General features: G+C 45.7%; 1 protein-coding gene across 4 annotated transcripts in view; it reads left to right on the top strand.

The window, feature by feature from the left end:
* Window positions 1-12709, top strand: part of LOC125625511 (tubulin-specific chaperone cofactor E-like protein) — a 98323-nt gene extending 85614 nt beyond the window's left edge. For 3 of the 4 annotated variants that reach the window (XM_075122259.1, XM_075122257.1, XM_075122256.1), the window contains 7 exons: window positions 4088-4290; window positions 5141-5304; window positions 6031-6279; window positions 7546-7708; window positions 8575-8662; window positions 9962-10078; window positions 11016-12709. In XM_075122259.1, coding sequence (XP_074978360.1) covers window positions 4088-4290; window positions 5141-5304; window positions 6031-6279; window positions 7546-7708; window positions 8575-8662; window positions 9962-10078; window positions 11016-11116 — 1085 coding nt within the window. In that variant the 3' untranslated portion in view covers window positions 11117-12709. Of the gene's footprint in view, window positions 1-4087; window positions 4291-5140; window positions 5305-6030; window positions 6280-7545; window positions 7709-8574; window positions 8663-9961; window positions 10079-11015 lie in introns of those variants that run through there. The other variant, XM_075122258.1, reaches the window with a different exon arrangement.
* The last annotated feature ends 377 nt before the right edge of the window (window positions 12710-13086 follow it).

Here is a 13086-nt window from a genome sequence, read left to right as displayed (position 1 = left end):
CCAATCTGTAAAATAGGGCTAATGATAACTGCTTCACATAGGTGTTGTGAGCCTAAAGTCACTAATGTTCGGCAAGCGTTATGAGATCTTCAAATGGAATGTGCTGTAGAAGAGCAAGGTGTTGTTGGGTTGATTGGTAACTCCCAACATGTCAGATCGCATCTAAAATCTGGTCCCACTGGTAAAAATGGAGATTTTTTGGTGATTTTTATCGATTTTCATAAAGAAACTGACAGTGAAAAGTACAAAAAGGTAAATGACTTTACAGCTCATATATGTTTCCAAATATTGCATGCTTCATGCGATTTCCAATAAAATTATGGAATGATGCAATTTTACAACTTGTCGAAGTTGCAAGACCGGACATTACAAAACCAGACAATACTACAGAGACACAACATGTTCGTGTGTGGGATAACATACCATGAACCAAAACCAGAAATTCACAAGTAGCCACAGACACATCACACAGCCTGTCCATGCTGAAAGATGACTCCTGCCTGGAGCAGACTTTCATACAATCAAGGAAATACAGGGGCAAATTCTCAGCAGATGTAAACTGGCATAATTCTTCTGATTTTGGTGATGCTATGCAGATCTATGCAACATGAGGATTCAGTCCTAGATATTGAAAACTCCTATTAATTCAGCTAGTCTTTCCATCAAGGGCCAACGAAGGAGAGTTTCCAATGGTATATTTTCTGCTATTTTAGTCAGCCTTGTTTTCAACTTGCTGGGAGCCCCTGGGCCTCACCTAATTTCCTTACACATGTGCATACATTTTTAAAAATCAAAAATCAATTTTGCCCAGTCCTCTTCTCCTCAATCAATGGATATAAATTGCTTGTCGTCTAAGTTCAGTGGCAACAAAAATCTGCTCAGCTTTGTTCTTCACCTTGCAGTTATGGGGAATGGGGAGCAGCTGTCCCATTAACAGGGTTCAGAGGCATTGGATTTTGCAAGCTACTTTTGACCCTTCTTCTGTACTGTGCATGCATTCCCTTCCCCAGCTTGAGGACATAATGGCACAGACCATGCAAAACATGCTCAGTCTGAGGTAGGTGAGAACACGACAAATGCAAACTCAAAACTGGCTAATAGAGGAAAAGGATTTGGTGAGAAAAGAACCCTAGCCCGCAGTACAAACCAGCCTCCCCTGAGGGGAGGGGCACGGAAACAGATGTGGCAAGGGGTGGCTAATGCCCCCCTGGATCTGCTCATAGATACAATCCCTAGAGAATATCACCACTCCCCAAAAACTGCCTAGGCCAGCACAGAGGGCCCGAGCCGTGTCCTATCAATCCCCCATACAAATAACCTTTACGAAAGCATTATCCAGAGCTCTTCCAAATGAAGTCACTTTGCCCATCCCATAGTCCTTCCATTTGAGGATCTCAAAGCACTCTCCAGACATTGAATTAATTCCCCACCCTGCGAGGTAGGGAAATGCTACCCCCATTTTAGAGATGGGGGAAACTGAGGCACAGAGCAGTTAAGTGACATTTTCAAGGTCACCCAGTAAATCTTTGGCAGAGCTGAGAAAAGAACCCATATGTCCTGAAGTCTCAGACCCGTTCTGTTGTCACAACTCCAAAAGCAAAGAAGAATCAAGACAGCTTAAGCTGCAGGACAAGATCGAGATGCCAAGAACTTTTAGGAAACCGTAGCAACTTTTCTCACAGTGTCATCATCAGACCGACTAGCGTGACAACGCAGAAGAGTAGCCAGCTCATAGGCACGTCGGCAGGGACTCAGACCCACGTAGCATAGGCGGCATACGGGGTACAATCACAGCAGCGTCGCACCACCAGAACTGGTAATATATGCAAACGCACACTCCTAAGCACCAAGCATATCCATCTTAATGAAGTTACAGTTAATCTGCCTTGTTTTATTTTGCACAAATAATGGAACTCTGAAGGCAGCACAAATAACATTCAGTTAACAAAATAAATAAGACTCCAGAAAAGACCTGGAGATTAGGAGAGTATGATCTGGTGGTTACAGCCGGTGCCCAAGGAGTCAGGACTCCAGAGTTCTAGTCTTCAGACTCATCGCGTGACTTTGGGCAAGTCCTTTTCCTGCTCTGTGCCTAAGTTTCCTCATTTGTATAGCAAGGGTAAGGATACTTAGATAGTGAACTCTTTGGTGTCGCTGTTTAGTTATGTCTGTCCAGTGATGACAGGCGCAGTCCATGAGTAGGGCTCCTAGGAGCTATCCCAATACAAATAATAATAACTAACATTTATGTACCAGCTTTCATTCCAAAGGCTACCCATATAACCCACTGGGGCATGTGTTACATGGTACCCATCTATAGAGGGCATGAGCTGTTATAGCCATACTCTAGGGGGCCCCAGGCTCATGAGCTCGAACAGGAGCAGCTCATGCTTTTAGCTCTGGGTTCAGCCACCCCGACGTGTTGGCCAAGGGGGAGGCAGTTCCACATGCACCAGTGAAATGCAGCCACCTCTGGGTGTCCAGGGAGAGGACTTTAGGCCGAGAACATCCCACCAAAACCCCCAATTCTGTTAGAAAAACTCTCCTGTGATTGTTAACATCCACACCAAAGCTCAGATTTTGAGGCCTAGAAGCATCATGGAAGTCAGTCTAATTCCCTTGGGGAGATGAAGGGCTGAGTCAATGCTGCCAGGATTTCAACCTATGGCTCCAGAGAATAGAATCTAAACTATCATATGGCTAGACCACTAAGACTTCCCCTTCAGCTCTGTCACTCTTGCCTCTGTGACAGGCCTCCCACCTAGGATGACTAGACATCCTGATTTTATAGGGACAGTCCTGATATTTGAGGCTTTGTCTTACGTATGCACTTATTAACACTCACACACACACACCGTCCTGATTTTTCACACTTGCTATCTAGTCACCCAACTCCCAGCCCACTATCTGTAAGTAAGATACTATCTACCTGTGAATTCCGAGGCTTGTCTTTGGAGTGATTCATTGATGCTGTATGGATGGGAGAGCCCACTGCGTAATCCTGGCTGGTCACTTTCAAGACAGCGGCTCACACAGCCGCTGCAAGTGCTTCAGGCCAGGACTGAGTGCCAGCTTCCCTGTCAGTGGGTGCAATCTGCATCCACAAAATGAACTGCCTGTGCAAATCTGGGCACTTGCATTTCTGGCTAATCCACCTTGCACCTTCAGCTGAACCGTGGGTGCAAACTGAGCCTATAAAAGGGAGTTCACCCTTCTGAACAATTAACCTCTTCTATCCTCATCTCATCTAACAGCTGCAGGTACTGAGGGTCATTTCATTGTTCAGTTTATGCTAGTGATGGGCCTGAATTGTAGGGGCCAGTTTAGTACATTGTAAAATCATAGAAGATTAGGGTTGGAAGAGACCTCAGGAGGTCATCTAGTCCAACCCCCTGCTCAAAGCAGGACCAACCCCAACTAAATCATCCCAGCTAGGGTTTTGTCAAGCCGGGCCTTAAAAGCCTCTAAGGATGGAGATTCCACCACCTCCCTAGGTAACCCATTCCAGTGCTTCACCACCCTCCTAGTGCAATAGTCTTTCCTAATATCCAACCTAGACCTCCCCCACTGCAACTTGAGACCACTGCTCCTTGTTCTGTCATCTGCCATCACTGAGAACAGCCGAGCTCCATCCTCTTTGGAACCCCCCTTCAGGTAGTTGAAGGCTGCTATCAAATCCCCCCCTCACTCTTCTCTTCTGCAGACTAAATAAGCCCGGTTCCCTCAGCCACTCCTCATGAGTCATGTGCCCCAGCCCCCTAATCATTTCCATTGCCCTTCACTGACCTTGCTCCAATTTTTCCACATCCTTTCTGTAGTGGGGGGCCACAGTCATGGGTTCAGTTCCAGATCGGGATCTGAATTTCCCAAAGTCAGGGGGATAGGTGGGACTGTCGGACCTAGTGTTCTGGTTCAGATCCATCCCTATTCTATACATCCTTCGCTGGTCCAAGCTTTACTGATGGTACAATAACTGGTAGTTCTATAATCTCTAACGCTGATGTGCACAGAACATCCCCCTCCTGATTGGCCAGCTCAATGCCGACTCTCAATTGTTATCCTTTAAAACCACCCGTGTTGCTCCTAGACACGCATGACATCATCGACGCAGAGGTGACCTGCAAAGCGGCACAGATGGAAGTGTCCATCTCCAAGTGCAAGCTCTTCCAGCTGGGCTTTGAGAGAGAAGGCGTGCGTGTGAATGACCGCCACTGTCCTGGCATCGAAGGAGAAGACTTCATCTCCTTCCAGATCAACAACACCAAGGGGAACTGCGGAAACATTGTGCAGGTGAAAGAGGAGTGGGGGAGGCGGCTCATATTTAATGGTGCATGGTTACAAAGTAGATGCTGCTGGGGTGACATGTGGAAACACATGCCATGGAACAGAACCAAACGGCAAAGAAAGGAGAGAGAGAAACACGCATTCCTTTCAGTGTCAGGTTTATTATTTGAGCTCAAATGTCACGATGGCTGAATAATGCTTCAGTGCTTCATTAAATTACATTAGGGGATGATCACATACACACTCTTCACAGTGTGGGTTCTTTCTTTCTATCTTTGTGTTCTGATAGGCAGCTCCAAACACTTTTGTGTGCATGACAGAAGATACAAGGTGTTAGCGCTTGTGTACTGTCCAAATTCCAGCCTGGGTGCTTAAATTTTGCCTACTTAAACTTTCCCCTGATATTTCACTGGAACATGGTATTCATGAGGACTGTTAAACAGATGATGTGTTCTTCCCCAGAGGTGGTTGCATTTCAGTGGTGCGTGTCGTGTGTATCTGTTGCGTTGGGATCTTTTATGATGGTGCTGTTATAAATTTAACATCATAACCTCTGTACACATTTAGAGTCTTTTTTCAGTCTAGTAGTAAACGCAAGCTGATTTATTATTATTATTTATAATCTATTACTGCAATGTCCAGAAGCTCCAGTCAGGGATCAAAGCCCCATTGTGCCAGGTGCTGCACAAATATAAAACAAAAAGCCATCCTTGCCGCCAAGCAGTTCACAGTCTGTCTGCAAATTATTTTTTATGGAATGACTTTAATGTGCTGCTTTCAGAGCTGTGAACTGGAATCGTGATGGATGTGTTAACCCCTAAAAAGAATAAAATTTGTTTCTTTTTCTCTTGCACAGTCCAATGGCACTCATATTGTGTACAAAAACACTGTGTGGATTGAAAGTGCAAACAACACTGGAAACATAATCACCCGGGACCGAACCATCAATGTGGAATTCTCATGCGCTTATGAGCTTGATATCAAAATTTCTCTGGATTCGGTAGTGAGGCCAATGCTTAGGTAAGACTGGCCTGTGTGTGCTTTAGATTTTCCTGTTTGTGTGTGTGAATTTAATGCTGGTCTGAGAGCCCGGAGGTTAAAGTCTCCTCTATTTAACCTGGAAAAGGGAGCTAGCTTAATTCAGGCTAGAAATGTTAACAGTGAGAGTAACTAACTACAACAACTACCCCCACAAGGGCGTGGTGGATTCTACATCACTTAATGTCTTTAAATCGAGAATGGAAGGGGTGGGGTTTTTTTGTAAAAAATGTGCTCTAGCTCAACCATAAGATATGGGCATGATGCAGGAATTATTGGGTGAAATTCCTTTGCCTCAGTTATCATAATGGTCTTTACATTATGAATCCACAGTACAAGAACAGTATGGGCCATGGAGGGCTAGCTTCTCTCATGCTGCTCCAACAATTTGTCTAAGCCTTGATCTGTAGGGGGCCCTTTAAGGAATTTGCATGGCCCATTCAGCCTTTGGCCTCCGTTATATGCTGCCAGTCAATGATAATTATGGTGGCAGTTGTGGGACTGAGAACATCAAACCGGGGTCACATCAGCCACCAAACGTCCATTGGATGGTAACAATTTTCAGTTTTGCAGTATTCAAACTAGTAACCTAGATATGAAAAGCTCCATCTCCTGGTCCCTGTCCCTTAGACCCTATCCATTACCCTCCCCTTTTGTAGAGGACGATCTTTCTGTTGCTTTCTCATGAGCTTTATTTCTCTCCTTTAGTGTGATTAACCTGACAGTCCCAACACAAGAAGGCAGTTTCACAACCAAGATGGCATTGTACAAAAACTCATCCTATAAGCACCCCTACCGACAGGGTGAAGTGGTTCTAACCACCCGGGACGTGCTTTATGTCGGGGTCTTCGTTGTCGGGGCAGATTCCACACACCTGATTCTAACGCTGAACAAATGTTATGCAACCCCTTCTCGGGACAGCAATGACAAACTCAGATACTTCATCATCGAAGGAGGGTCAGTGACATCTGGCAAGATTTTTCTCTCTGTTTTACTTTCCTTTGGGGATCTAAAAATCATTGGCTGGTGTAAAGCACCAGATGATCTGAACCTAGGAACATTACAGGAGGCTTATTTCTTCCTCTAATGCATGCACTAAGGTCTGCTGTCCCATACCAAAATAGAAGGACCATTGATCTGTACCTCTGTGGTTATTCCTAGCATCCTAAGGGAACGGCCAGAGGTGCTCAAGTGTCATGCTGAAGAGCACAGTTTAAGAACCTAGAAGAAGGCTGTAGTTGGACATCTAGCATTGCCTCTGGTGGTGGAGAACCTGGACTCCATGCTATTCCCTAGACAGGCAGATGTTTGCAGATATCAGTATACTTGGTTAAATGTTGGCCCATTTGTGGATTATTTCTGGGAGAAATTCTAACAGTTTTAATATGTTACCACCTGCATTTGGAGTTAATAACAATAAAGCAATAAATAACACTTACAATAATAACAATAAATAACACTTACATAGACCTTTTCATCCAGGAGCGACTAGGTGCTTTACAAGGTGCCATTAGCCTCATATGGCAGATGTAGAAATTGATGCACAAAAGAGAAGTGCTTACATGTTCAAGAGTGTCCACTAATTTGGATGCTCAACACAAGACATCCAGGAGGGCCTGATGTTCAGATAGTTTTGAGCTCACACAGCTGCTATTGAACTTACAGGAGCCTGTGAGTTGGACACCTCTGAAAATCAAGCCCCAAGGGTTGCAGCTTGGGCATGTAGGGCTAGTGGACCCTTCTATGCCATCAGGATAGTGGCAAGGTTGGGAACAGAATATGTACATCTGCTTCCACTACTGAATCCTTATATGACGTGGGCAAGTCAGGTAACCCCGCAGTGCTTCTAGAATGTCTCGAGGCATAATTAATTACTGGTGTAAAGGCTCGGAGATCCTTGGATGGCAGGGGCTGTAGAAATTCAAAGTTTATTAGTCATCAGAATAGCTTGGCATTACCTCAGTTTACTTACCTCACTGCAGCAAACAGTAAAGGGGAAATGTTTTTTTAATAAGGCATGGCCTCGAGCTGCCAAATTGGGGCTTGGATTCTGAACAGTCCAGAGTTGAGAGGGCTCATAAGGGGGAGTTCAAGCAACATCTGGAGAAAAGGATCATTTAGTTTCCCTGTTGACATAACTCACAAGCACTGGGGATCTGCAGAATTTTTTAGAAGCTCGCAACCATTCCTGGACCCAGCTGAGACTCTGTATTTTCCTCTTAGTTGCCAAAATATTAAGGATAACACCATTGGGATTGAGGAGAACGGGGTATCCCTGACCTGCCGCTTCCACGTCACCGTCTTCAAGTTCATCGGGGATTACGATGAGGTTCATCTCCACTGCGCCGTCTCCCTCTGTGACTCGGAAAAATACTCCTGCAAAATAGTACGTGTGTGCGGCCTTAGGGTGTTCTGTGGGCTGGGTGGTGGTCCATGCTGGAATCATTTCCCCAAGGCCACTGTGTGGCAGGAGAACAGTTTCCTGGGGGCTACTCCCGGGCATTGTTCCAAAGGGAGCAATGCCCAATAGATTAACATAAGAATGGCCACACTGGGTCAGACCAAAGGTCCATCCAGCCCAGTATGCTGTCTACCGACAGTGGCCAATGCCAGGTGCCCCAAAGGGAGTGATCCTAACAGGTAATGATCTTGTGATCTCTCTCCTGCCATCCATCTCAACCCTCTGACAAACAGAGGCTAGGGACACCATTCCTTACCCATCCTGGCTAATAGCCATTAATGGACTTAAGCTCCACAAATTTATCCAGTTCTCTTTTAAACCCTGTTATAGTCCTAGCGTTCACAACCTCCTCAGGCAAGGAGTTCCACAGGTTGACTGTGCGCTGAGTGAAGAAGAACTTCCTTTTATTTGTTTTAAACCTGCTGCCCATTAATTTCATTGGGTGGCCCCTAGTTCTTATATTAGGGGAACAAATAAATAACTTTTCCTTATTGACATAACTTTCCTCTCCTCACTCCCTCATCCTCCCAGAGCCTGGCACATGGTTTGCCCCTGTGCAATTAGGCTACATGGAATCCCACCCAGCAGAACAAGTTCAGGTCCACTGTATCAGAGAAGAAGGGCCAGAATTTTCCCTTAATGATGCTAATCCAACACCACTGCAGCCTCAACGGGAGCTGTGCAACAGCTCTCAATGGGAGCAAGGCCAAATCCAGGGTTGAGATCAGAGACTAGCGCACGGTGATCACAAAGCCTTGCAGTAATCGCCCCTTGCGGTTTTGTTTGTTCAGAACTGCCCCCAGAATTCCAGGATGGCCACTGAGTATACCAAAGAGCCCAAGGAGCAGATCATCTCGGTAGGGCCCATCCGGAGAAAGCGTAAGTGTGCACAGCTAAGAATGTAGAGGAAAATATTCCCTCCTGTGTAAACTATTCTGAACCTTTGATTATTAAATGGGCAAGCGCAAGATAAATCATAAATATATTGAGAAACAGGGTCCTTTTACCCCATCTGAATGTATTACAGTAGGAAGCAACCCATTTTAATCGTGCAGGTTTCACCATTTGTTTTTACATTTGTCACATGTACATTTTATGCAGCAGGGCACTAAAACTCAGCTGGCCAGTTTCACGTTTGATGCCTGGTCAGTTTCACTTTCTGGTTCTCCTGAGCTGGCAACTCTTTTCAGTTCTGTGCATCACTTCGTAGGGGAGAGAGAGTCCCGTGTGGAGCCACTTCCTCACCCAAAACCCCACGCTGCGTGTCTGCCCATTCATCCCTACATGTATCCGTCCTTCCCCTTCTCTTTAGCCGAGGTATGGCTAAGGCATCTCTTACCCTGGACCCAACTTCTCAAAAGCATCCACCAGCTCTAGGCATCCCTGTCCTTGGGTACCCAACTAGAGAGAGAGTCTCATTATTAGAAATGCTGAGCACCCACTGCCAGCCCCCAGTGAGGTGATTCCTAGGGCAGTGGTTCTTAACCTGTGTGGTCCACAGCCCCCAGATGGCAGAATATGTCTAAGATTTCCAAAGGGGTCCACATCTCCATTCAAAATATTTTAGGGGTCGGCAACTGGGAAAAGGTTGAGAACCACTCTTCTAGGGAATGGCTTCCTCCTCAGTTTTCCTTTCCATCCTAACTCCCCTCTCCGCCACACCTTCCTTCTCCTCCTGCTCCTCTTCCTCAGTTTCTTTTCTCCATTTCCCCACCATCCTGACCAGCGGAAGGTTCATCTTTCCTCCTCCCCAACCCACACCCCCGTGTGCTGATCTGGAGGAACAATTGATAGACGGGTCTTTACCCAGCCCATGGCCAATGGAGATTGCACTGGTCTGTGCTTTGTGGGCTCTGCCTGACGAGCACTGATCAGTGCACTTGGGGTCGGTGATTTTGCCATTGACTTAAGTGGGAGCAGGCTCTCTGGTCCTAAGCTAAGTGCAGGGCTGTCCAAAGAATTGATGTGGGTGGGTCTGAATCAAAGCCTCCCTACCCTTCAGCGGCAGGTTGAATGGCACCGTAGAGCTGGGTGTAAATGCAACGGGGGTCGGAGGGGGGGAATGCTTTAATCAAGAAAATGCTTTCAGCGTCATTTCTAGCTATTAAGCTTTGTAATGCCCTTTTCCGTACAACTGCGTGCTGCTCTCTCCTGAGCCCCCGATCTCTCCTGTTCCAGGGTTAGACTGGTGCGAGGATAACGGAGGCTGCGAGCAGATCTGCACGAGCAGGGTCGACGGGCCCCTGTGCAGCTGTGTTACCGGGACATTGCAAGAAGATGGCAAGAGCTGCAGAGGTGACTATCTGAAGGGCTGCCTTAGGGAGGCTGGGAATGGGCCTGGGTAGATGGAACAGACGAGCAGCATGATGCAGATGGGAAAAGGGATTCTTCTTTTCAAACCCCCCTTTAAATCTGTATGGAAAGACCGTAGAAAAATAGTCCTGTCTCCAAGACACAAAGCTAAAAACTAGATCTAGATCCAGGGTTTGGGCCCATCTCTACCATTAACCATCAGAAAAATTAAGAGAGAATGGTGAGGAATGGAACTGAAGGGAACTGCTGGAAAAAGAATTGGACTTTGGAGACTTCTGAAATAAATACGTGTGTTTCAGAGGCTCGGAACATTAAAGGAATAGAAGAGGGAGGGAGCATTGTCATCTAGCGGGGAGATGGGGGGATTAGGAAGTCACAGCTCTTGGATTCGATGCTGATTCCTGGGAAAGCCATTCCTGCTCACACATCAGCTATGTTGGGGTGCTTCCATTTTTGGGTACCCAACTGGGAAATACCTTGGGACCTGATTTCAGCACGTCTCCGAGGTGCTGAGCATACACACACACATCTTGTTGAGGTCAGTGGAAGCTGCTGGTGCTCAGAACCTCTGAAAATCAACTTCTCGGAATCTCAAATTCACTTGAGTGGACACTTCTGAAAACGCGGGGCTTCCACCTTTCTGTGCCTTGCATTCCCCATCTACAAACAATAATATCACCACCTTCATCACTAGGGGGCTTGTGCAGCATCAGGTGATCCTTGGACGAAGGATGCTAGGAAATTGCAAGGCGATATTATTACTGTGACTCACACCCCTGATCGGCAGACTCGTGCTGTCACAGTGTAGAAGTTTGTCCTTTCGAGACTCTCATGTTTTGATCTCTAAATGATACAACCTTTGATTATTTGGAACTGCGCCTTTTTGATTTTCAGAACTGTTCTCTGTCTTTCCCTCTAGCCTCCAGCTCTTCCATTGGACCTCAAGCTTGGCTCATTCTTCTCATCGTAACCCAGCTGTCACTATGGCGTTTTATCTATAAATCAGAGCCGACCTCATAATCAATTGAAGGCTTCTATTTAAAGTACTGTAATTTACTTACTCTGAATCCCTGTAGGATAAAAGCATGTGCCCCTGACTCACAACCTGTACCACAAACAACAACAAGTGCTTTTAACTATCACAATGCTGAAGGCGGTTGCCTGGTACACCAATTTAAATGAGGTTACAAGCTACTTTAATACAATGGGCGGTAACAGCAGCCAAAATTTCAGGTATGGAGCCACAGCAGAAAACACTTGACCAAGATCTTCCTCCTTTCTCAAGTCTCCATACTGCCTTCTTCTCATATTCACTTCTGGCACCTCTTTGACACCCTTACAATGCTCCCCAGCCTCTCTGCTTACAGTATTCCCTCTTGCTTCCCCTTTCCCTATCCTGCACAGCCCCACATTCATTGTAGCCAATAGCAGTGTTTCCCTTGACTTCAGTGGGCTTTGAATCAGGCCGTAAGCTCCAGCTAAGTTTCTCTCCTGACTGCTCCCTCTAGCTTTGCTTGTGCTAGAGAAATTTACCTGTGTAAGAACCAGTTTAGCCCTTAGGGCACTTTGCACCACACAGATATATTTCAATGGGGGTGCAAGAACTGGTTGGAGCAGGCTAGACTTTCAGCAGGCTAAAAAGCAGATCAGTCTAAACCAGTTTGGTGCCACTGTGGAAACGGACAAGCTAAGAGGGTTCATCTAGTCCGCAAAGCGTTTTGATCTCTCCCAGAATCCACTGCTTCTGGGAGTGGCACTGAGAATTCTGAGAGGCGAGGAAATGGTTTAGAACACCACTAGTGTGGACACGGGATACCCAAAACCGTTCTTAAACCAATTCGACATCGTTAGTATGGACGCAATGAACAGTTTGAACTATAACTGGTTCAATCCGCTAGTACGGTCACCACTTTCATTTCGTTCAGTAGCTCCCACGTGTCCCCTGGACATCAGAGAGTCTTCTTACCCTTCAAACTCCTTCTCAGCCCCTCTTGCAAATCCATTTCAGACCCATCTTGCTCCTCGTGTGTTAATGATCCCACATAACTCCAGGGCTGCCTGTTCTTTCTCTTCTCAGTCCTGTCTTTAGATCATAAGTCGGTCACAGCAGGAACGTTTTCTGCTCCTAACCATGTGGATTTTTTATTTTTACTTACTAGAAAACACCCTGTCTGTCTATGACACAGTATCAATAATAAATGTAATTGATCAGAGTCAAGCACCCATAACAACACCTCTCAGCTTGTACCCCTGTCATTCTCTCAATTGCAAAACAGCCATTAAATTCCATTGCAGCAACGTGCCAATTGAGAGGAGTGAATTGCCTCTGATGCAATTTAGTGCTGAGATGATTGAAAGGTTTGACACACTCTGAAATCTTAAATTTTTTAGCCTGAGCTACCGTTTCTTTCCTCTAACGGGATCCACACGCTGTCTGCAAATAATGATTGCTTTGTACCCAAAAAGCAGCTTTTCCCCCACTGGATTTTTTTTCTTGTTTGCATCTGGGCAAATCTTCCCCCCCACTACCACTTTTTTTTTTTATTATATGAATCGGCCAAATAATTTAAACATGTTTTATTCTTAAATAAATGTTGTGTTCAAATATTCTCATTTCCTTGGTGCACTGAATGCTCATTCTTATTTAAAGCTGGGGACACGTGGTCACATGAACTTCATATGCAAAAATAGGGCTGATTCTTTATTCCAAGTTAAAGAACATCAAGCTGGAAATAAGATGCATGATTTTAACAGAGAGGGTAATTAACCATTAGAACAGAGGGGCGAGGAATGCGGTACATTTTCCATCACTTGTAGTCTTTAAATTAAGACTCTCGCTGTCTTTCTGAAAGATGTGCACTAATTCCACCGCAGGCTATTGGGCTTAATGCAGGAATCGCTAGGTGAGGGTCTCTGGCCTGGGTGATGCACAAGGTCAGACTAGATGATCACAATGGTACATTCTGGCCTTGGAATCTATTCACCTAATG

This window comes from Caretta caretta, chromosome 22, assembly GCF_965140235.1.
Source record: "Caretta caretta isolate rCarCar2 chromosome 22, rCarCar1.hap1, whole genome shotgun sequence".
NCBI lineage: Eukaryota > Metazoa > Chordata > Testudines > Cheloniidae > Caretta > Caretta caretta.
Note: the sequence above shows the minus strand (reverse complement) of the source record. Positions and strands in the feature narration are given on the sequence as shown.